Source organism: Oryza glaberrima, chromosome 10, assembly GCF_000147395.1.
Source record: "Oryza glaberrima chromosome 10, OglaRS2, whole genome shotgun sequence".
Taxonomy (NCBI): Eukaryota; Viridiplantae; Streptophyta; class Magnoliopsida; order Poales; family Poaceae; genus Oryza; species Oryza glaberrima.
The window spans coordinates 14,885,178-14,910,570 of record NC_068335.1 but is presented as its reverse complement, the minus strand read 5'-3'; the positions used below and the strand labels follow the sequence as shown (position 1 = coordinate 14,910,570).

The 25,393-nt window shown below is 49.5% G+C and overlaps 2 protein-coding genes across 3 annotated transcripts; one reads left to right on the top strand and one right to left on the bottom strand.

Moving 5' to 3' along the window:
* Positions 1 to 3,700: 3,700 nt before the first annotated feature.
* Positions 3,701 to 5,324, bottom strand: LOC127785582 (BTB/POZ and MATH domain-containing protein 1-like). The gene is made up of 2 exons (XM_052312980.1): positions 4,759 to 5,324; positions 3,701 to 4,677 (listed from the first exon to the last, which is right to left on the bottom strand). The coding sequence occupies exons 1-2, from the start codon at positions 5,071 to 5,073 to the stop codon at positions 4,003 to 4,005; spliced, it is 990 nt and encodes a 329-aa protein (XP_052168940.1). The 5' UTR covers positions 5,074 to 5,324; the 3' UTR covers positions 3,701 to 4,002.
* A 361-nt stretch (positions 5,325 to 5,685) lies between these two features.
* Positions 5,686 to 24,944, top strand: LOC127785583 (uncharacterized). 2 transcript variants are annotated; one of them, XM_052312981.1, is made up of 2 exons: positions 5,686 to 5,779; positions 21,239 to 24,944. In XM_052312981.1, the coding sequence occupies exon 2, from the start codon at positions 23,250 to 23,252 to the stop codon at positions 24,042 to 24,044; it is 795 nt and encodes a 264-aa protein (XP_052168941.1). In that variant the 5' UTR covers positions 5,686 to 5,779; positions 21,239 to 23,249; the 3' UTR covers positions 24,045 to 24,944. The 2 variants fall into 2 exon arrangements, 1 of the variants encoding a protein (XP_052168941.1); XR_008019788.1 differs by lacking the exon at positions 21,239 to 24,944 and adding an exon at positions 12,688 to 14,207 and having other exon boundaries at positions 5,700 to 5,779.
* Positions 24,945 to 25,393: the final 449 nt, after the last annotated feature.

Sequence of the window (25,393 nt, the reverse complement as noted above, 5' to 3'; positions counted from 1 at the left end):
ATCGAACTTGGTCCATGACTTACCAATTTTGGTCGTTAACAGGGAGGGCTCTGCCGCTGCCGCTGCCGGTGGTGGGGGAGGGCGCTGCCGCCATTGCCGGTGGTGGGGAAGGGCGCCGCCACCGCTCGTGGGAGCATCGGGGGCGCTGAGGGGAGGGCGGCGAAGAGAGAGAAGGGAGGGAAGGAAATGGGCTAGGGTTTTTTCGGCGGCTGAGGAGAGGGAGGGGGTTTTGTTTCCCTGATCTCGACGCTCGGCTGTCCGATCAAAACCCTAGAGATCGGCCGGCCGGCGTCGGCTGGACCGAAATCGGCCCAAGAGGGATCGAGAGCAAGGCCACTTTTCCGACCTAAGCCCAGGTTGCGGCCAGGGGAGGGGAAGTGCGCCCGCTCGTGCGCAAAAGGCCATGGGCCGACCGGCAAGGGCCGGAAAGAAGTCTATTTTAGGTCCATCGGGCCGAAGAAAAAGAGAAGAAGTTCATTTCAGTACTTCATTTTTTCAGAAGCATTTACAATTATAGTTATTGAATGTAATGTATTTATTTCAAAGCAAACCTAAAAGGAGATTTTCTTTCTTTTTCTAATTAAATAATTGTTAAATGATGTTTGTATTATTAAAATTAGCAACTAAGCTGTGAAAATTTCAATAAAATTCCAAAGAACATACTAACTAATCATGGAGAATTTAATAAAATTAAATTTAACCATGTTATTTTATTTCTCATACTTGCTTTACTTGTAAATTTATTTAATTATACAAATACCTACTTAAAAATTCTAAATATTTCAGCGAATTTGTATTTTAATTAATTGCATATTTTTCTGATATGTACGCTTCTCGTTGCAACGCACAGACACTTTTGCTAGTTAAATTAAAGGGACAATTGCATCTATACCCCCACTTTAAAAGCCAATTACTGCTTTACCCTTATTTTTTAGGGTTTGCATTTTTACCCCCACTTTTTGAATCTGAAGCAGCCGTCTACCTCACTTGTGACAGCTGTTTGGTGGGTCCCACATTGTGTGTTAAAGAAATACAAAGGAAAACAAAAAAAGGTTTTTAGGAATTATGAAATTACCTTTGTACCCCTGAGAGTGGATAGGGTTGAGTGAATCTTCCACCCGTGCGTACGGGAAAAGTAGGTCGAATCCCTAGCGCGGCGCGGCGCGGAGGCGACGGCAAGGGCGCGCGGCGGGGAGGCGGCGGTAGCCGAGGGTGTGCGGCCGCGCCGGCGCCCGCTCCCAGGAGGTAGACAGCCCGCCTCTTCTTCCTTCGCACGGAACAGTGCCTCGCCGCGCCACGACGGGACGGGAAGCCCTGGCGGCGCACTCGCCTCCGCCTCCGCCTCGTCCTGCCACCGCTTGCGGTGCTGCTCCTCTTTGCGCTCCTCGCCGTCGCGGTGGCGCGGCCGCGGATGGAGGCACCGTGAGGGGAGGAGGAGAGCAACCTCCGCCTGCCGTTCGAGCGCGGCGTGGCGGATGACGTGGCGGCGGAGGACGACGCCGCCGAGGCCGCCGAGGACACCAGATGGGCCGTCCTCATCGCCGGTTCCAACGGCTACTACAAGTACCGCCACTAGGTGATTTTGCTCGCCCGCAACCCCTCGAAAACAAACCACGCTCTCGCCGCGCGGTTAATCGCGGCGGCACGTATGGTTTGGTTTGGTTCGGTTTGATCCTTCGCGTGTGTGCGCTCTTCGTTCGGTTTGATTTGGTTGGTTTCACGGGATTGGTTCCATCTCCGCCGACGCGCGCAATCGCCGCTGAAGTAGAAACCCTGAGCCGTTTCGTGTTGCCGCAAATTCCAAATGTCTGTTAAATCTCTCGCTAATCTGATTCATGACAAACGTAATCCACAATTAATTTGAGATTACTGCTGTGAAGAGAGAATTCGTCGTGCAAAATCACACAAAGCTGAAAAAAATAGAGGCAAAATTGCAATAACCACTGAGGGCATAATTGTCCTTTTCTCTACCAGTAACACCGTTAAAACCGGCTGTTAGAAGCAGAGGTACACGGCTGCTTCAGATTAAAAAGTAGGGGTAAAACTGCAAACCCTAAAAAGTGGGGGTAAAACAGCAATTGGCTTCGAAAGTGGGGGTACAGATGCAATTGCCCCTAAATTAAAAGGACGCAGTCCCCTCCTCGGCTCTCCTTCTCGTTCCTCTCGACTGCTCAGCACCGATGATGCCGCATCAGCTCCTCTTTCCCTTCTCGTTGACGGTGGCGGCCTCGGATGCCGCGAATCCGCCGCCAGTGGCCGCGGTAGGGACTGATCAGGAGGTGTGGATTAGGTACTGGGGAGGTCGGAGACGACAGATCCAGCGTCGAGGGAATCGGAGATAATGCCAGTATGGTCAGCGGCGTCCATTTACGGGGACAGCCATAGAGACAATTATTTACTGTATATCAGAGTTAGAGTTGTTGGAATATTCTTTTTAGAATTTTTATTTGTTTCACTAAAAACTTTTGCAGTCGGGCAGCATAACATGTCTGCCTATGAAAGTCCTTTTTCATATGCAGTTGTTTCGTCCATCTAGGAAAATCTCGATTTTCACATACACCTATGCTCAGGCGATTGCTCCACGTGCCTACAAAAGTTCAATTTTTTTGGGGTTAAGTCCGATTTACCCCCTCAACTATTGCAAAAGTACGAAATGCACTCCTTAACTTCCATACCAGCTAACTTTCGCCCTCAAATTACCTAAACCAGATAATTTACCCCCCTTGACTCCTATGCACGGTGGTTTTCATCCTAGCTGGCATTCAACATAGCAATAAAAGTAGTGGGTCCCACCTGTTATCATGTACTTCTTCCTCTCCCATCTTCCTCCTACCATGCTCGCTTCTCCCTTCTTCTCTTTCTCTTGCACATGGCAGCAGCGGAGGACCTCGAGGCGGCAGAAGCACAGACTGCAGCTGCGATGGGCATGTCCCAAAATGGTGACCTTAGAATCGGAGGAGGCCCATGGTGGCGGCGGCCATTGACATACATCTTGACTCGGAGCAGCACTGTAGCAGCACATGCCACTAAACACGATTGCAAATTGCAATGAAACAAACAAATGGACATAGGAATTGTCAAGTGATCTGAAATCGTTCTCCGCACGCATAAATAAAGCTAGCCAAAACACTGTCCGATGATCTCCAAATCTCCACCGTGTAGCTGGTTACAGCAACAGCTTCCTTCCCCAAAATGTGGTGTGCTTGACGATCGAAGCCATTTTTGTTCAGGTAGGCAAGCACACTGCCAACAGCTCAGCTCCGTGGCATACCTGTGCTCCGCCCGTGCTATGCCTGCGCCTCGCCGCCGCGCGTGTGCCACACCGCCGTGCCTGCGCAGCTAGGGTTAGGGATGGGGAATTTTTCACGGGAGAGGGAGAGATGGGGAGGAAGGAGAGGGGTATTTTTATGTTATTGCCACGTCATTTGCCACGTGGGTGTGCCACGTTGGAACAAATGGACAAAACCAGCCGAAATTGGTCGCGGGAGGGTTAAGTGTCCGGATTGAATAGTTCAAGGGGGTATTATATCTGGTATCACAGTTTAGGGGGATAAAGCGTACTTTCGCAATAGTTTAAGGGGTAAATCGAACTTAACCCATTTTTTTTTTTAAGAAAGAACCCAAAAATTCAATTTAGCCTTCTGGGAAAAGCATCTTTCCAGTAGTGAGAATATAGCACAGGTGCTTACATAACTCAACCAGTCATCCAAATCCAAATCAAGAAGTAATTTTTTTAGGTAAAGTTACAGTGGTAGTAACAACACACGGTCAAACTGGAATTACTTTTACCTCAGGATGATGTTCATGACTCATAAATTTCATGGAATTACTAAGGTCATATACCTCTGCAGCTCTGCCTGATAGTGATAGTACAAGCCAAGACACCGAGACAGGGTGTACAACAGCAAGTCTCCATGCATTGCTAAAATATATAGAAGAGAACTATGTGATGACAAAGGTCTCTAAACCACATGCTAGAACATAGTACTAATTAAGCATAACTCAGTGGAGGCACCAGCATCCTGACACCAGCACTTTCATAACAGAGAGGCAGCCCCTGCTGACAGGACTCAGGTTCGCCGATGAGCCGAGAAAATTGCAGCACGCTTTCTGCAGCCCGGCGCAGCGGTGCTGATCAGCCAGCAGCAGCATGTTCGACACCGTGCCCGTGCTAATGTGGTTGCACAGCTTCTCCTCGCAGATCAGCTTCAGCCTCTCCAGGTTGTACCGATCCGCCGCGACGAGCAGATGCTGGCACATGACGGCTTCGTCCGTCTTCTTCATCTCCGGCAACGAGTCAGTGTACACGAAGCGGAGCAGCAGCTTGAACACCCGCGCCTCCATGTCCTCGACGCGCACGACCACGGCGGCGTTGCCCTCCTTCATCAGGCCGTAGAGCTCCGCGCCTAAGACCGGCGACCGCGCCGCGAGCACGCACCGGTGCGCGGCGAACCTCTCGCCGGCGACCTCGAACACCACGTCGGCGCCCTTCTCGGTCTCCAGCAGCTCGCCGAGCTGCAGGTTCATGTCGGATGGGGGCACCGATACGAACGATTTGGGCGGGAGCACCTCGGTCGTCTCAACAAGGAACTCGCGGACGATGGCAATGTCGCACCGGATTGTGAAAGAGTCGTCTCGGAGATCCTTGGACTTCTCGAAATCTTCCCTTTTGATGAACTTCGAATAGCCCCAACACCAAGAAGAACCATCACCAAAAGTTCTTACTGTTTTGGATGTTAGTGTAGGCAGCGCCTTTACCTGGTCTGCGAAACAAATCTGAAACAGCGTCCGCACCTTCACGCTCTTGGTCTTGGTGTTTTTCTTTTCGTCGAGCAAGAGGTAAAACGACATGTAATCTGCATTATCGGTGTGGTCCCCGTTGGGATAGTAATAGATGCGCCAGCGGTGGCCGCCGACGACGAACTGGCTGGATGCGATGGCCGTGCCAATGGGGGTGCCCTTGGTGCGCGAGTAGCCGTCGATCTTGAGGAGGTGATACCCGGTCGCCGTGTCAGCTACGATGGTGGAGGTGGAGGCCGACCGCGACGAGTTGCCGGCGGCGGAAGAGGACATGGCAGGCAGGGGCACTGATTGCTGGCGTATTAGGCGAAGACGCGATGTAGGGGAAGGGCAGAGCCGCAGAGGACGATGAGAAGAAAAGAGACGATCGAAATTATTACTAGTATAGTAGTAAGAATTAGATTAGGATCAGTACCACTAACGAAAACGCTTTGCCCCGGACGTCCGATCCTGTGACTCGCGTCGGACGCGGACCTCCATCCATCTCTTATCTCTTTTATCCACTTTACCTGTGTTCTCAGCCACTCATTCCCTCCTTTCTCTTCCCCACTCTCTCTCTCTCTCTCTCCAACACAGTAATGAACTCTTCAGTCTCCACCACGCGTGCGAGGAAGCACAGTTGAACTCGAGCAAGAGGAAGTCGCTGTCGCTGGCCGCTGGGGGAGTAGATGACGTCGCCGTCGGAGCAACCACTGTCGGAGAAGACTTCAATCTCGCCGCCGGTGGTGGCAACACCGCGAGAAGATGCGGTCAACGCCGGTTAGGCCTTGAGCTCGCCGGCGGCAGCGGCGCCACGACAAGGAACAACTGTTTTCAAAGAGGACCCGAGCTCGGCGGTGGCGGCGGCGTCAATGTCACAAGGAGATACGGCTAGCGCCGGTTAGGGCCCGGAGCTCGGCGGTGGCGGCACTTGGAGGGAGCGGGCTGGAGCTTGAGACGCCGTTGATGGAGATGGCTGTGAGCTCGCCGACGAATTAAGGTGAGGATGGTGGGAGCATCGAGCTAGCAAGGATTCGTTCCATGCTAGTTTCTTTATGTTGCACACAAGTGTTTCTTGATGTTGCAATTTGGTATTCCTTGATGTTGCAATTCATATTTCTGGATGTTGCATTTGATACTTGATGTTGCAGTTGATTTCTTTAGATGTTGCATATGTTTTTGCTCTTAAAGTCTGCGTTTTTTTAGTGTTTCATCCGACTGAAACATTTTCAGTAAAATAATGAAACATTCTTCCATAAAGGATGGAACATCAAAGAAACAACTCACGTTGGAACATTTTGTCTGGAACGGTGAAACTTTTGCAAACAACTTATGGTGAAACATTTTATTTGGATCAGTGAAACATTGCAACATCTCTTTTAACATGTAGTGAAACATTGCAACATCTCTTGAATACATAGTGGAACACCGTCCGGAGATTTGTAAAACTCCGGACGTCTGACGTGTAGTCATCCCCTACCACTAACGTTCACCTGGAGTCCCATACGAATTTCCAACATTGATGGTTAAACCGTATTACAACTCCCATACGAATTCCAAACATTGATGGTTAAACCGTTTTACAACGGACGGCGGCTTGGTTGCGTCGTTATTAGGATCTTCTTGGTTCCTGGCCAGTCTCCAGCAAACAAAGTACCATTTTTTTTATTGTATAAATTTGACATCTCTTGATATCCAGATGCTATGAGATACTAAATTTTACACTAAAATTTTTACATCATGATACCTTTTCAAAAACTGTAAAATTGCTCAAAAGAAAAGGTCAAGTAAAACTGAAGCACTCATGTTCCACATGGAAGCTCAATAGCTCATACTAGCTAATGACATTGACTATCAATACGTGTCTTAGAGTATAAAAGACTGTTTCTTCGTCCGCTTCCTATTATAAATCGTTTTAAACTTTTTCCTAATTAAACTTTTCAAACTTTTTTCTAATCAAATATTTTAAAGGTAGACTAAGTTTACAGAAAATTACTCTCTCCGTTATAGAAAAATATAGGAGTATTTTCAACATAAAACAAACATATTCAATGTTAGATTTAATAAAACTAATTTTTTATTTTAGATGTTGCTAAATTGTTATATAAACTTAGTCAAACTTAACAAAGTTTGACGGAAAAAAAAGTCAAAACGACTATATGGGGTTAATTGGATCCATGCCACTGTAACTTTGTAAAATTAAATAAAATGCCACTACTATTCGTCATATCTGTTACATGCTACTGAAAATTTATAAAATTAGAACCATGCCACTCCCGTCACTTTGTCCGTCCTCCTCTCTCACGCCGTCTCCGTTCCCATCCTCACCACCCTCGTCGACAGGCTACAGCGTGCCGCCCCAGCGCACGAAGGGGTGGCCACCGCCATCGCCATCGCCACCATTGACATCCGGGCGCCGCTCGTGGAAGTAGGTGCGGTGTCGTTACTCGCCACGCAGCTCATGGTGCCGTCCGCACCCTCCGAGGACGCGGTGGCCGCTGTTCAACATCTTCATTGCCGCGCTCGTCTCCCACCTCAGGGCGGCGCCCGACACCGGTGCCACCAAGGACGCGCTTGCCGACCTCTCCCACTCCAAGGACGCCGTCGCCAGCGACTCGTCGCCTCCCTTCTCTCCTCCCCCTTCCCGTCCCCTTCCACCGTCGAACCTGAAGCCGCTCCAGACTGGCTACCCCAATGACTCCGAACGTGCGCTTTGTCTTCCACAGGCCCCCACTGTCACACCCTAATCTGGCACCGCCGTACAACGGCACCTAATAGGAGCGTGTCGTAGGAATAACGGCACGAACCGCTTCCTACGAAACCGCGATCTCGGTACCAGTCCCAGGACATAGTGCTGGTACCCACGGTGACAAATATGAATCATCGCAAATCCTTAAAATAAATAGAGGACTTATTTACCTTAACTTACGTTGCAGCTCAGAACAGCCCGAGAATGCAACCGATGACACGGACGAGGAAACACCAACAACAGCAGCAGCAGCGGAGCCAACGGACTAACACCCAACACCACAGGCGACGGCTAGGAACCAGGACGAAACCCTAATCTTCACTTCACTTCATCTTCAGCTTCAAAGCGAAGGAGCTATATATATTTATATAGAGCAAGGGTGAGTACTTTCGTACTCAGCAAGTCACGGGAATTTAGGAGTTTAATTCAAGCTTGGAAGAGAGGCAAGGTTGATTTGCAAATCCTTTGTTTGAAATCATTTTGAAATCACTAAGTGATTCACTTCTTGTTAAGTTTGGGCCGAAAAGAGACTCGCGTCTCAAATCGACTTAAGAGATGCTTTTCAACAACTCAATTGGTAATGTACCGACCTCCCGGGTCAGATCATTACCTCTCGGCTCCCAAAGCCATTTCACTTGATTAATCGGCTCCCAGAGCCTTTCTCATTTTCTCGGACTCTCAGAGTCCAGCTGCCCAGCAGCACAACAATCCGCTTCCACTCGGGAAGCCTAGTCTATGATGCCCGCAGACATCCCGAACCACACAGATTCGTTTCTGACCACTCAGGTCATCCATCTGCCACGTAGGCTGATTCTGGTTACAATTCCCGCACCACAACAACTTTTCACAAAGCATAGGCAAACAAATCTACGCAACGGGAACCACCTCACATACGCCCATGACCGTGGGCACGGCTGTTCGAACAGTTAGTTAACCTCTGCAGAGGGGTACACTTTACCCACAAGATACGAACTTATTCCGAACACCCATCGGTATCGGAGGTTCGCAACAAAGCCTTTTCCAAGCCGACCCAGGGATACCTCATGCCACATAGAAGGATCAAATCCTCACATAAATATAGGCCATTTTAGTTTTCACAAATCAAACTCCAACCACCTCAATCGGTAATCTGGCAAGCTTCTCTTCCTTGCCTTACCAGGAACCCGGTTTGGCTCCAACCGACCCTGCCCCGGCGTTCCCAACTATTGGCATGCGAGGTTTCCCTGAACCGACTAGTTACTTAGCCAGGGTGTCCCATTCCACCTTGTGGTTGCACTTTGATTATGTTCGATGAGTTTCCCACAGGAATCGGTCCTTATATGCGAATACGGGACAGTGCCACATAGGCACAACCCCCGCATCGCGAGTTTTCACAATTCATTTTATTTTCAAACACACCGACACCATATGTCGGGTTTTCGAGGCTTCACAAACCCATTTCCCAAGTTTTCGACAAACAACGGTGTATGTGGGATATCTGGTATACGCGCTCAGAGAGCACGAATACCGAGGTACCACAAGGGTGGAGCGATAAGGAATCAGGGTAGTACGACCTACAGGAATTAGTGCGACTATTGGGTAGGTCCGTCGGTTTGGCACGCAAAACGAGGCCAAGCAAGTTGAGTGTGTGATTCTAATAATGCAAGTTGCAAACAAAATAATAATGATTTTCCAATTATAGGAGCAATTGATCAAAGGGTGACTTGCCTTGCTCAAGGTCTTCACGAAGCTTCACAAATCTTCGAGAAAACCCGCGATCGACGAAAATCCGGTAACCGCGACTATACGCAAACAATCGAAAACCTTAAAAAAGACCAAAAGAAAAACCCTATTTAGACTAATTAATAGTGCCATTAAATAGATCTCAATGTTATGGAATTATTAGAAGTTGAACGGAGTCAATCGGAGTTGCGAATTGGGTGATATGAATTTTGGAAGTTTAATTGGAATTTCTGGAATAGGAGAAATGGTTTATGGAATTTATAGAAATAATATTCTCAAGAAAATTATTGACAGTCACTGTCATGCGGGACCAAAGGAAATGGTTTATGGAATTTTGGAATAAGGAATTGATTTATGGGACAAGGGAAAAAGGATTTATTAAATCCCTGGAAAAAGAAAAGGATGGAGGGATGTTAATTGGACTTGGGCCGAGCGAAGGGGCGCGGACCGAAGAGATGCGCGGGCGCGGCCGAGGCGAGCGGGCCGGCGCGCGGGAGAGAGGCGGCCCAAAGCCGAACGAGGCGCGGCCCACGCGACGCAAGCCGATGGACGCGGTCCACCGAGTCGGGCGCAAGGCGGGACCCACAAGGCGACGACACGGCTCACGCGAGCGGGGTGCACGCAAGGCGGCGCGTTGGATCGGTGGACCGGGAGACCTTTGACCGGTCTCCGCGGGGCCGGGCAGGTAGATGTGGTGTCCACGTGGACAGCCACGTTGGCACGGGCGAGGGAGGAGGCCGGGCGGCCAATCCGACGGCTCACGGCGTGCGGTGAGTTCCGGCGAGCGGCGGCGAACCGGAGTGGGCGGCGGGCACCGGAAGTGAGAGGGGGTCAAGGCGGGAGGATTCAACGGTGCGGATGAGGGAGAGGCGGCGACACGGCGGCTGGCGACGGCGGCCGTGCGGCGGCGGGATGGGTGGCACGGCGCGGCCGCAGTCGGCGAGGCGGGCGGCCGCGGCGGCGCGCCGGGGAGGTTCAAGAGGACACGGGGTGGGTCACGGCGCAAGGAATCGGCGAGAGAAGGGCCGACGGCGGCGGATTGCGGCGGCGGCCATCGCCGGCGGAGAGAAGGGGAAAATCTCGCCGGGGCAACGGGAGTCCAATTCACCGGGGAAGGAGCTTCTACACGGCTCCGGGAACTCGTTTCAAGCCACGGGCGGCGACGAGCTAGCCTAGGGAATCATGGCGACAGCGAGCGACCTCCGGGGCAGAGCAATGGCGTGCGGCAGGAGGATGGATGCGGTGGGGAGCTCACCGACGAGGGAGGAGCAGCGTTGGCGACGCGGAGGGAGTCGTGGCGAGGTGGTCGCGACGGCGGGACGGCGCGGCACCGAGTGGGCGCGGCCATGGAAGAAGAGAGGGAGACGCGAGGATGGGGGCGGCGCGGAGCTCCTCGTCGACTCCTCGTGCTCGCCGGCCTCCTGGGCACGCGCGGCGGCAGAAAGAGCGACGACGGCGGCGAGCAGCTAGGCGGCAGGGGCGGCAATGGCGCGTGGGTGTGAGGCGAGCAAAATGGGAGGGATAGGGAAGCGGTGTGGGGTTTTATAGGCGCCGGAAGGCTTCATGTGGAAGGAATTGGGGATGTCGTTTCGGAGAGGGCGAAACCGACCTCGACGGTCAAGGGGGCGAGGCAGCTGGCGCAGGCGGTCAAGCGGCGCAGAGGCGGACGATGGCAGTGGTCGGGCAAAAGCGAAGGAGGGAGGAAGAAAGGAGCTTTGCACCCTTGCCACTTTGGGAGGAAAGAGGAAGAGGGGGCGTGAGCGAGAGAGAGGGGCACGAGCTCTCTGTCTCTTGGTTTTGGAAGGATGCGGCATGGGGCATCGGGGCCGGGCGGCTGCGCGGCGCAGGCGGGCCAGGGCGGTCAGCCACCGCGCGTGGAGCAAAATCGAACAGCGGCGGCGGGAGGGTTCAAACCGCGGCGGCGGGAAGCGGCGGGCGGTGATGAAGATCGAAAGGCGGTGACGGGAGATCGACACCGCAAGAGAAGAGAGAGAGAGCTCTCTCTCTCTCGGCCATGGCGCACGCGCGAGCGGCGCACGTGAGAAGGGGAGAGCGGCTAGGAGAAGGAAGTGGGCCAGGGAAGGAATTCGGCCCATAAGGATTTGAGGGAGGCGAAGTAGACTTTTACTGGGAGATCCGGTTTGGAGAGAAAAAAAAGAGTTTGGAAATGGAATTTGAATATTTTTGGAGTCGGGCGAATATTTGGTGAAAGGAGGCGATTGAATTTTGGAATTTGATTTGGAGACTTGAATCGGAATTGGAATCTTGAGGTGGGCGATTTTGATGGCGACGAGGGGAACAAAGATGGAGATTGAATTGAGATCCATGGCACAACTTAGACTTGCACACAAAGAACTAAATTTTCGCATATAAGGTTTTGTCGAATTAGTTTTTAACGTCTCACGAGAAGCGGAGCGTTACAGATCCACCTCCCTTACAAGAATCTCGACCCTGAGATTCGAAGGTGGACCACACACACGAAACCAAAAGGGGATCTTCAGACTTCTTCACAGCTTCAGACTTCTTCACAGCTTCAGACTCTACTGGTCCTTTTTTCAACTCATTGTTGCATACTTGCCACAAAACGGTCTGGTAACTTGATTCACTTAGCATTCTTCATCTTACTGTGGCTCTGCTCTTGCCTATGGAACCTGTTCTTCACCTGCTCCTTCAACTTGCTCGAGATTCACAACTTTTCCATTTGTTTCTACTTGCACATGGTTCAGACGACCTTGTCCAACAGGTAGTGAGGTTAGCGAGACAGATCCACTGTTTGGTGACTTCGAACCTTTTGATCCAGATATGTTGGGAAGGATTGTCGTTGGTTGAACTAGCTTTGTCTTGACTTTCTGAAGGCGCTTTATCTTGACTTTTTGAGGGCAATCCCACGAATAGTGTCCCATCTTATGGCAAATGAAACATTTGACTCCTGCCTTATGACCACGCCTTTTTGAAGGTGTAGGGCATGATACGGAGTTGCTTCCTTCATGGCTATTACTGTTGATCATTGTGGTTTGCTGACCAGGTTCTGACATTGTCGAACGAGACGTAGAACCGGAACCATTTGAATGCTGAGATGCTTTCTGATAGTACTGTGCTGGTGAGTTTGTTTTTCGACACAAACCTTTTTTTGCTTGAATCTCTAGGGACATTACTTTGCGTCTCTTGTATTCTTTGCATCTCTTGTTCTGCATCTTCTAGTAACAAGGACTTACCGACCATTTGTTGAAACGTCGGAAAGTCGTGAGCCAAAAGTTTCACTCGCAGTTTCGCATCCATTCCTTTTAAAAATCTTCTGATCTTCTTTTTATCAGTGTCTACATCTTCTGGGGCATATCGGGCCAATCTATTGAAGCGACTCAAATACTCGTTGATGCAAGAGGATCCTTGCTTGATATTTGCAAATTCTTCCTTCTTTAAATCAATTATGCTTTCAGGGATGTGTGCTGAGCGAAAGGCTGCTGCAAATTCTGCCCAGACGATGGTACTAGCATCTGTATGGGTAGCACAGTAGTTATCCCACCAATCTGCGGCAGGTCCTCTCAATTGATGTGCGGCGTAAAGGGTCTTCTCATACGGAGTACACTGTACCAGATTTAATTTCCTTTCCACATCTTTAATCCAATCATCAGCTTCAATAGGCTCATTTGTTTGGGAGAACTCCGGTGGACAAGATCCCAAGAAATCATTCAGTTTTGATTGGCCATCATCTTGAACCATATGGGGTTGACGCTCTTGTGTGTGTTGTTGTTGCATAGCAATTATATTCTGAATCATTCCTTGTAATATATGTGTTTGCATGGCCAGGATTTGGTGAAGGTCCACGGGTGGGGGTTGATTACCTCTTGCGACATCATTAACTGATCTGGAAGCAACCGTATGATCACTCTCGGCTTCTTGTTCATCTACTTGGTTAATTGGTTGATTGGGAATTTCTGACTGAACTGGCTCTTCTTCAAAACCAAAGCGGTTAGGGGCATGGATCTGACGGGTGGAACGACGTGCCATCTGCTTCAGAGCGATTGAGATCTGACCGAACCAGAAATGAGATAAGAAAAGGAGGAAAACAAAAACACTACATCAAAACGGTTTTCGAAATCGCAGAAGACATAGGTGGTGTATTCCAGCCGGTATCCCAACTGGTCTAACACCGGAACACGGACTACCAAACAAAACTCACACACGCACTAGTTCACCACAACTCCTACCGAGCGGGTGACGGAGCTAGGGTCTGCCTACCAACGAGGGCTTAACTAAGACGCCTAAAGGCTTGAGCACACCTTTCTTCAACTGGGCGTGAAGACAGGTTTACTCTAGGATAAAGCTTAACTTTAATCCTAACGCAATACTTTAGGCACTGGCAACCCGTTGTTCCCAGATGTCGCTCTACTACGTACCCGGACAGGGAGGACTTAAGTGCTCTTGAGGGCTGTCACCACGTCTAAACCCACCTCAAACGTACTGTGGGATTCGCAGCAACCACTGGAGATTAATTACCCAGACATCGCGTGTACGCAATTAATAGCTACTCTAGTGCCGATCAAACACTAAAGTAATCACTATAAATAAATAAACTATAGTGAACAATGATCCCGTATGCTAATTAGGAACTAACCAAGAAGTAATTCTCACTAAGCAAACCTTAATTACTCATAATGATATTTCTATTAAAGCAGAGTAATTAACAAGATACAAAAGTAAGAGGAGATTACCGACAACTCCGGGATTCCTCCGATTCCTTCTACCTTAATCTCTCCCTATTCTAATATATAATAAAGTACATTAGAGCCTCTTGTAATTCAGCTCATGCTTTGGTGTGTGTTTACAAGTGAGGATGAGAGGGGTATTTATAGGTGGAGAAGTGCCTTGGGAGTGTGGAGATGCTCCAAGCATCCAAAGAGCATCTTCTCTCTTGTGTTGCCAAGTGTCCAAGCTTATGACGGTTTCTACCGGTGAAAACGGCCATAACCGTCATTGGGAGGCGGATTGCTACCGAACTGGACTTGGGCTAGGGCGAACGGCCTCTGCCAGGGTTCGACCGAACCCGGGACGGCTCCGTTCCCTCTGGTTTTCGTCCTGGACACTCATTTTGGGCCCCTCAATTCATTGGTATGAATGTTTGGCCCATTTGGAGGTGTTTAATTGGGTTTATGGGTCCAAAACTCCTTAACTTCGGATACAAGTTTGATTCTCATCCTCCTTATGTATATTTCCTCTCAACCTTGGTAGTTTGTCACCTGCATATGAATATACAACAACACTCGTAGAAATTGTTAGAAATAAGCCCTACCACTATGTTGGATGTTTACAATTATGGTCTTATGTAGGTATTGACGGCGTTAATTTGGTACTTAACAGCCGTCAACAATAAGATAAAACTAAATCTACTCGATCGGCTGTAGATATTAACAACATATAATATTTACTTCGGCATATACTTAAACTAAGTGATTGGGATAGATCGGTCACCATGTCGAGACAATATAAATCACTTAAGTCGAAATATATATTAAAGCAAAGATTATATAGAGGTTTATAGCATAGCCGATCAGATAGATCTAGCATGTATCGGCTAATACTCCGATACCACTCTATATCAAGATATTGAGACAAGCAAGATATATTAAATAATAAACCTAATATAACTTCAATGTAACGAGATCTTAATATAAAGGGCAGATTTAGCATAACAAACAAGCATATGAGATAAGAATAGCTAAATCAGGTAAGATCTGCAGAAACTCCGAAACTATCTCTATTGATGATCATAAAACAGACTAGATATCACAATTATAGATAAAACTTAATAGATCGAACTCAACCGATGCAGCATTAAGCATAAAAATAACTATAAGATCTAAACAAGATGATGAAAACCTCTAAGAGATGGTAGATATACGGTATAATCTAGATTAATAACGAGATCTAACTTTATCGGCTACTCTCTAACAGTAAAAACCAGCCGATGACAAGTTAAATAGCGAAACTAATAGAGATTATAAAGTATATATGATAACTCGACGAATTACATAAAAAAAGATTAGAGTGTCATAAAGATGGAAGCACTAACCCCGAGAATGCAAATCGTCATGATACGTTTACCTCTAGTTGAAGATCGAATTGATGCAGCTCAACCTGAAAGCAAGAACTCGTCGAAATAGAATGAAAGTAAAAGGGTGGCGATGCGCCGAAAGTGTTATTGAACGTGTGTTCTTTTGATTACAGGGGTTCGTGTTATATTTATACCCGAGATACAAAATATGTCCTTGCCGGACACGACTCTTATCTCTAACAAACTCTAAGATAGCATAAGTCTTTGCGGCAGACTTTTGCCCAAACATATCTCTAAGGAATTTACATAAGACATCCTAATTACTAGATACAATTGCCTATCTGAGAACTTATCTCCATCGTGGCAATCCTTGTGAAGTACATTGATCAATTCTAAAAACAGCCTCAGAGCCATCTCCAACGAAATTGGTTATACCAGCTCCATCGGCTGTACCAACCATCCTCTGACTAATTCATCTTAGCCGATGCATACTCCAGCCGATGCCTTCGCAGCCGATACATACTCTGTTCTTCGAATCTATCTCTTTGCTGAATCCGCTTTGCTTCCAATATCGAACCTGGTTCATATCTTACCAAATTTGGTCGTTAACACCCTCGCTGTCTTCGATCCGGCTCACTCGGACCTCCTCGATCCCCGCGGAAGGGGTGGCGAGGCGGACCCAGCGCCGCCAAGTGCTTCGTGCCGTTCTAGTACGAGGGAGGGACGACGAGGACTGCGGCGGCGCTCGGAGGGGACGGCAGCGGCTGCACTACGCGAAGGAAGGAGAAGCGGCGGTGCGGCTGGCCGGCGCACAAAGGAGAGGTGGCTCTCGGAGGACGGAGGAGCGGCGGCGCCGACGTGCGGAAGGAGGAAGCGGCAGTAGTTGCTACTCTGTGTGCGACGGACACTTAATATGAAGCATGGCCAGCCAGCGACGACTCACTGTTCGATTTGGTTTGGTGTGTGATGGAGATAAAGATGGTGATGTGATGGAGACGATAGAAAAACGTGACGGAGTGGCACCGTTCTAATTTTAGAAAAATGCAGTGGCATCTGCCCGATTTCATGAATAATAGTGGCATTTTTCTAATACGGTATATTTGCAGTGGCATGGATCCAATTAACCCAATATGAAATGGAGGAAGTAGTCAATGTGTCATCTATTGAAGAATCAAAAGACATTTTTTTTCAAACGACTCGCACTAGACAATGCGAATGTTCTATTGATAGAGTAGGAAAAAATTACAAGATTACAACTCTAGGAGGTCGTAACCAGGAAAAAGCAAAAATTATACAGTGAACCACACACCGACAGCACCAACACACAAACCCGGGAGAAGGCTAGCACCGGATCGGCCGCCGCTAAGCGTGACTGACCACCGCCAAGCCAACATCGGAACACAATTGAGATCGCCCAAATCCGACCCTTACAAACGACACAAAACTACACTCTATCCAAAACATTGGGATTGAGGGAGAGAGGGTGGGAGAGAAAATGGAACCGCTCTCCCCCCTAGGCCCTCCGACATGGTCAACTTGCGCAAGCTAGGGCGACGACACAAGAGGATAAGAATCTAGAGCGAGCTTGCACCAAAAGCTTGGGGGGATTTGGCAAGGGATGCCTAGACGACGTCTCTAAGGAAGGAGAGGAGCGACAGAAACACCACCGCCGCTGCCCCGTCAAGGCCTCAAAGAGGGCCGAGACTGGGTTTTCACCCAGCAGCCCCACAGGAGTTGGAGGGCGGCATGACAACGCCCTCAAGAGGGGTGAAGATGTTCGAAAACGTCGTCGTTGCCGGCCCGGCCAAGGTCGGGCTAGGTTTTCACCCGCTACACACTGCCTACAAGTATATAGATGATGTCTCGATGCTCCACCACCGACAATCCTCCACCGGCGCGTGGCCATCGCTGCACCGGCGCCCCCTGCCGGTCAGCCTTCGCATACTGCGCCGGCCTTCGCCACCCGCCGACCACACCTCGTTGCGCCGCACCGGCCTCCACCGCAGCCGGCCGTGTCTCCCCGCGCCGTGCCGGCCTCCGCCACCACCGGCCGCGCCTGTCGCGCCGTGCCGGCCTTCGGCCAGCCGTCCTCCACACCTCACGCCAGCCAGCCGCGTCTCCAGTTGCAGACGCCGCCGTCACACACGGCTTACCATGCCCGCACACGGCCGCCGCTGCTCTCCTCCTTCACCGTCGTCTCCTTCCCCGCCTCCTCTCTGGCTGTCGCCGTCGTCGACGCGCCAAGCCGCCACATCCTCACGTGCGGCGGCCACGTCCCTAGCTGGCCTCACGCTCGCCGCTGCTAATAGCCGCCGCCAACCGTCAACCCCACCAGATCCGCCCAACGGTGCAGATTCGGGCGGGGGTAGTCTCCACCGTTGACTGGACACCGTCACTGCCGCCACATATTGCCAGATGCTGCCGCCACCACTCCACCCCGCCGTCGTCCCGCCAGATCCGGCTGGAATGGCGTGGATCTGGACAGTTGCCACCGCTGCCGCTCGGCCAGCTCCCTAGGCCATCTGAGCGAACGTTGGGTGAAGCCCTGCCGCCGCCGTCCAAGCGGCCGCGTGGCTTTGCTGGCGCTCGCTCAGGCGGCGGTGAGGCAGAAAAGGAGGTATTTGAAACTAGAAATATTTTGACCTCCTCCTAATGGCGGATCCACGTACAAGCTATGGGGTCGATAGACCCCACAGTTTTCACTATCACCCCTCGTGTGTGTTAATGCTTTCACGTGAATCCAATAAATTTTGCACAAATGACCTCATTACGATATCAAGCAACAATAATTGACCCAACAGGGTAAAATTGTTGGCTCTGTCACTGTCGGCTCCTATAGATGGCCATATGGCCCGGCCCAAGGCACGACAATTTGGCCTGACCTAAGCACGGCACGGCCCGGCCGACAGGGCTGCTCCTTTAGCACGGTCGCCCGGGACAGCCCGGCACGACATAGACTTAACTCAGCAATTTGAGGTACAGCCCACAGACAAGAGGTATACAAAATAGACTTATTCCAGCCATATAAGACGCAACCCAAAGAGATGAGCGAGGAAATGTGGACTTATTCCAGCCATATAAGACAAAGCCCAAAGAGATTAGGGAGGACAAATAGACTCATTTAATAGAGAAGCACGATAGGCTATCGTGCCTTCAGGCTGGCCCGGCACGGCCCGAGTCTTATTGGGCCGTGCCTGGGTCGTGGGTGCAGCCCGTGGGCAGGCATGACCAACCCCGCTTGTTGGTCGGGCCGTGCCAGCCCGTCTAGCCTCGGCCTAGGCCCAATCGTGTCTAGGCCGTGCCGGGCCGGGCGGCCATTTGGCCATCTATAGCTCCTCGTTAGGATAGATGTTCATAACTCATATAAATTTTATGGAGTTACTAACGTCATATATATACCTAGCACAAAAGTCTAGACACTGAGACAATATGTACAACTGGAACACGCCTACGGATCGGTTGCCCGATCGATTTAGAGAAAATCGGGCGCTAACGTCAGCATGATGTCAGCGCCCGATCTACGTACAAAAACTATTTTAAACTGATTTTTCTCTTAAGTTACTTATCCAAATCATGATCCGATTGCCCCATTAAATTCGTTGCAATTAAATCTTCAAAACAAGACCACACATGGATATATTCCGATGAAAATAAGACCACACACGGAGCGGCCACCGACGTCGCTATCGCCATCGTCAACATCCGGGCACCGCTCGCGGATGTAGGGGCGGTGTCGTTCCTGTCATCCGCCCCCTCCGGAAACACAGTGGCCACTGCCCAACATCTCCTTCGCCATGCTTGTCTCCCTCCTCTGGGCGGCGCCCAACACTGGTGCCAGCAAGGACACGCTCGCCGACCTCTCACGTTCCAAGGACGCTGTTGCCGGGGACTCATTGCCTCCCTTCTCTCCTCCCCCTCTCCGTCCCCTTCTACCGTCGCCTACCTCAAGCCGCTCCAGACTGGCTACCCCGATGACTTCGACGCGCGCTTCGTATTCCACAGGGCCCCCACGTTCCTCCGCCACCTCCTGATTGCCGACGGCGCCACCCGCCTCGTCGCCTCCAATCACACCCTCTCCCCTTCCTCCTCCGTAGATCCCCTTTTCTCCGCCGGCCCCCACCCTACCACGGCAGTCGACGCCTTACACCTGCTCGTATCACGCATCGTTGGGACCCTCTCCCAAGTCGTTGTCGATGTCGCCCTCGCCGTCTTCGATTCGGCTAACTCGGACCTCCTTGATCCCCGCAGCAGGGGTGGCGAGGCGGACCCGACGCTGCCAAGTGCTTTGTGCCATTCTAGTGCGAGGGAGGGATGATGACGACAGCGGTAGCACTACGTGGAGGAAGGAGAAGCGGCGGTGTGGCTGGCTGGCGCACGGAGGAGAGGTGGCGCTCGGAGGGCGGAGCAGCAGCGGCGCCGGCGGGCGGAAGGAGGAAGCTGCGGCATGTCACACCCTAAAAATCCTAAATATATAAATTGTTGTTTAATTGAAATTATTAGAAATGATTTTAAAAGCCTAGAAGAGAAGGTCTAATTTTAAATAATAAATTCCAATATAAAATGAGGCTAGATAAAATTTCGTTAAATACTTTGCTTAATTCTATAATTCCTAGATTTTTCTGGGATTTATTTGAGCTAAGGAAGTATTTTTAATAAATGGAATTGCATTTCATGAATAATTTAAATTGAAAAAGGTTTTTAAAAGTCTCTTTTGGCTTTGGGCCGAAAGTCGGCCCAAAACCCTCTCTCTCTCTCTCCGGCCCAAGCCGGCCCAGTCCGCAGCCAAGCCGCCGCTCGCGCGCGCGTCCGCCCGCTGACAGGTGGGGCCCACCTGTCAGTCTTCGTCTTCCTCGCGCCGCCGCCGCCGCCCGAACCCTAGCGCCGCGCCGCCGCCGTCTCCTCCCAAATCCGGCCGATCCTTTCCGTTTCCGATGAAATCGATAGAGGGGAAATGATCTTCTCGATCTCCTCTATCTTTTCTCTTTTGGAATCATCGGCTAAAATCGTTTGGAAATTCGTGGATTCGATCTCGAATCGGATTCGTCTCTCTCTCCCGAACCCTAACCTTTCCTTCTCGTCGCTGGTCGCCGTGGGCCTTCGCCGCCGCCTCCTAGCTGCTATAAAAGCACCCCCAAGCCCGCCGCTACCCGCCGCCACCCTCGCCTTCGTCCCTCGCCGCCCGTAGCGCCCTAGCCCCGTGTAGTCTAGCGCCGCCGTCACTGCTGTCGCTCCAGTCGTGTGCCGCCGTCGCTCCGGTCGTTGCCGTTGCTCGGGAAGGCCGCCGTCGTGATCGCCAAGCCGTCGCCGACCTCGTCCGCCCCTCCGCCATCGCTGTCGACCGCCGGAACTCCGTCGCCGTCGCCAAGCCGAAGGTTGCGCCGCTTCTTCCTCGTCGCCGACGTCGTCCGGTCATCGTCCGCCGTCGTTTTGGTCGCCGGTGAGTTCGCCGTGCCGCCTGCAACCCGTAGAAGCTTTCCGTTCGCGCTGTCGTGCCGTGGTTCGCCGGTGAGCTCGCGCGGTTCGGCCGCCGCCGGTGGTGACGTCATCGCCGACGTCATCGATGCCGTCCGCCGTGGTCCAGCCGTGGACCGGCCGATCTCGGCCGTTCGTTTTGGATGGATCGAACTCGGCCATCCAATCTCGTGAACCGTCGCCGTGCACCCGGTCCACCGCAAACCCTAGCCGCTGACGCAATAAATCCTCTTTTCCTTTTCAAAAATAATTCATTATTGCGTCATAATTCAATTAAAATCCATATAAGTGTTTTAATCCGATTTAATCTTTAAAAATTCATAACTAATTCATCTTAGCTCGGATTTAGTTGGTTCAAGTTTCTAAATTTTTCTAAAATTGAGATCTACATGTTAAAAATATCCACATGTTCTGTTCATGCTTGTTTATGTGCTGTTTTGGTGTTTTTGCTCTTTTCTGTTTAGATTCCGACGTTTCCGGAGAGTCCGTTTTCGCAGGAGAAGAATTTGAAGAGTTCCAAGGCCAACAAGGCAAGTTACACAGATCCCAAACAACCCTTTGAGCATGTTGATCCCGTTTAAAGCTATTGTTTCTATTCAATTATTGCATTTATTTTCGAATGTCATTGGGTGGAATTAACCTATTGTTTGTTATAGCCCTTTTGTTCTTGATTACTTTATTCCTTGATACCTTGGGTTTTTATAAATTGACTAGTTGAGCTTTATATATTGGTTCAGCTAGATATTAGATGCGATTGCTTAGCCATGCTTAGAAACATTAGCACACTATTGGGATAACTTATGACTCACTATTATTTAATGATGGCTTAATGATAACTCATGATGGTTAATCATGATTGGTTAATTAATTAATTTGCCAACTAAAACCTGATAATGGTGGGTTGTGAGCACATGGTTTTGATGGTCGTGCTCATGACAATTAAGGACCGGTTCACGAGTTTCGGTTGTGAAACATTAACCGTGTCAACCACAAGCCAGCGTGGGCAACTGCTTTACCTATTGTATAGCATGGTTCATTGCGGGGCACCAGACTGAGAAGTGGCGGAGATAAGCCCACGGGGGTCGCTGGGGAGTCCATGCCTTGTTTATAAGGGGGTGATTATGATCCAGGAACGGTGCGCTGTGGTGGATTGTGTTGTGCGAGGGGTACTGTCACAGCTCCTTTCCGAGGTACCGTGGTGGTATTGAGGCGCATGGTGACATGTCGTGGGGCTGTGTCTTGTGGGTACAGTGGTACACCTCTGGCCAGGGTAAAACTATTCGAATAGCCGTGCCCGCGGTTATGGGCGGGTCTAACAATGTTTTTCGTGATTAGTTTCACACTCTCATCATAATGAAAGATGCTATGACTAGTAATAATTTGATTAGCTCCTGGTTTGGAATGGTATATTCCTGGTTTGGAGATAGAACTGTGCAGCCGGGATGGTTGTTCAGAATGGTTGGGCCTATGCAACAGGGTATGTTGTATAGCGTTGGATTAATATTGTTTAATTATTACTTAACTGTTTGATTAAATTCTGAAATGTTTATTAAATGCTGTTTATGCAAATGAAACCCTACTATGCCATCCTTTGTTATCCTGTGCACTTGCATAATTGCTGCGTGGCTTGCTGAGTATGTCATATACTCACCTTGCAATCATTCATCAGAGGAGGAGCTCTACAGTGATGCTGATGGTGTGGAGGATTAGGTGTAGCCCTGGTCAAGCTGCCTATGGAGTGGAGTCGTCTGCGCTGTTTATCTTATTTTCCGCTGCTTAGATCTTTATTGATTGAGAGGAACTATCTACCTCTGTAATGACATTTTATTCGCTTATTAATTAAGAGTAATAATTGTACTCTATTATCAATTTGTTATTGTGTGCCTCGGCTGATTCCTGGACGAGGGTTCACACACATGTAAGCGTTTGGAATTTTGGATAGAAATTCCGGGCGTGACAAGTTGGTATCAGAGCCTCCTTGACCCTAGGTTATACCCAATGGTTACCCATAGGAGCCCTCTAAAAATATTGGAAAAATAGAACTATTCTCCTCTCTTTCTCTTTTAATTAAACCAAACAAATGGCACATGCGGTTTAAAATTCCTTTAGTTGTTCTCATTTAAAAATTTATTTATTATTCCTGTGTTATTAGTACCGTACATCTATTACTGTACTAATGACTCATTTACCAGCAAAAGTTTTACAACATTGTTTTATTTAATCTTGCTGCAATGAAATAAATTTAGCATGTGATTTTATAACTTTCTTTTATCTTATTTCTTTTAATACTTGTTGTTCGAAAGTGCAAAATTTGTGATCTTGTTTCCAACTGTTTCAACATATCTTGCAAGCTTGGTTTACTTTATTTATTTACTTACCTTTTACTTGGATTTTCTAACTTTATTCAAATTAATCCAAAAACTTGCGCTATTAATTGGACAAATGTCTTAACTCCCTCCTTTCACTTGTCTTTAGATGCCGCGCTACAAGCCTGAGTACTTGTTTGGTGTTGAGGGATTTGTCCAGGAGTTGCGTACGATGTCCTTTGCCATAGGATTTGGGACTGCCCCTATGTATGCCCAGATTCCTCATGATCGGGATGAAGAGAAGTGCCGAGTCAAAGTCACCTTGAACAGTAATAGTGAAGATATCCCATCAGTGATGTTCGAAGCTGGAGGAGGAAATTACATTCATGCATGTCAGGAGGTGGCAAGGATCGCCATAGGAGAGCTCCGCGATCGCTACAGTGATCAGTTGGCCGACATTGAGTATCGCTACCATCCTTGCCAAACCCAGGGAAGTGACTGTGGCAGCTACCTTGAGACTGAGGGAATTGAGAATGATGCTACCACAAGGCATTTGGTTGAGATGTTGTGGGCTATGGATGAAACCCGCGCGGAGGTTGTGCTAGCAGCTCAAGATCGTGAAGACCGGAATCGTGGAAAAATTTGCAAGCTAGAAGACAAGGTGGATCGTTTGGAGAAGGAACTAGCCGCATTAAAGGGAGAAGCACCGCCGCAGAAGGCCAGGGTTCGTCTTACCGCAAGGAAGAGAGCTCTATTCGTCCCTCGCTACCAATTGGCGCCAAAGGTCCATGTGGTGGAGAAAGAAGTTACCCCAGCCCTAGCGGATCCTCCGGTCGTCAATGTAAGTGATGATGAAGGAGAAGAATCGAAGCGCACCCATTCAAAGGTCGAGTGGGGAGCCAATCAAGATGATGGAGACGAGCCGAACGAGCCTTCAATCAACTCCGATGCCCGGAAGACCTAGAATGCCTTGTCAAGCCGTTGTCCTAGGTCGTTGTGTTAGTTTGCTTGTTTTAAGTTTGGTTGTGTGTGTGGGTCCTGCATGTGGTTTACATCAGTGGTGGGATGTAAGTGCATGCGTTTGTTTGCTTTCGAGTGTTAGGTAGTTGGTGAGTTTAGTGGTGTGAGAGTCTTCAGTTTTGTAAAAATGAAACTCAGTTAAGATCAATAAAAGTTAAGTTAGTAGAAAAATTACTTCTCTGTCCTAAGTAGTTTTCCCCGGTTTCTCTTCTTGTGCTCTTGCCCATGCCAGATGGTGCTCACTCGCAGCAACGGGAATGGCCCCAACAACAACAACAACAATGGAGAGAATCCCACACTTGCCCAAGTCCTGGCTCAACAGGCACAGCTTATGAACATGATGATGCAGCAACTCCAGAACCAGCAGAATTAGGGAAATAACCATGCACCTCCCCAGAACAAGTTAGCAGAATTTCTTCGTGTGAGGCCGCCCACTTTCTCTAGCACCACTAATCCTGTTGAAGCTGGTGATTGGCTGCACGCCATAGAGAAGAAGTTGGATTTGCTTCAGTGCACTGTCACGCCCCGAACTAGTCCCAGGCGGAACTAGCCCGTGACGCTCCAAATTAACCTGTTAATCGATACTAGTCCCAGGAAACAGTGCTGGTATCACAGGAAGACAGAATATCACAGCAACAGAGGTCTCTTTATTATAGAGTAGGAGTACAGTCATGTTGGGCTGCGGACAGATCCCGAGCTCACAACTACATTACAAAAGGGAAGCGAAAGCCAAGACTTGACCAAACATCACAGGCGCGACTTGGGAACTAGGCCGAAACCCTAAAACTCATTGTAGCCGGCTTGCTCCTGGAAGAACTCCTCGTCAGCAGGATCCGCTTCATCTTCTTCAGCAACTAGGGGGGGGGAGATTATTTATATAGAGCAAGGGTGAGTACCGGAGTACTCAGCAAGCCATGGGAAATTAGTGTTTAATGCAGGCTTCAAGGAAAGGCTGTTGTTTTTGCAATTCGTTTTATTTGTACTTCTTTTTGAAACAACTAAGTGAGTGCTTCTCAAACGACACGGATGGGACAGTGCGTCTCGTCCGGTCGGAGTATGTGCAATGTATCAGTCTTTTGAATTGATCAAGATTGGCACCCGGCCAATCAGCTTTCAAACGGCCACCCGGGCCTGGCTGATCCCATCAGCCGCGGATTTTTCCAAACATCATACCCAAACCACATCAGCAAATTTCACAAGGCAGTAGTCAAACAAAACTACGCTAGGAAATCACCTCTCATCCGCCCATGACCGTGGGCACGGCTGTTCGAACAGTTTAATAACCTCTGCAGA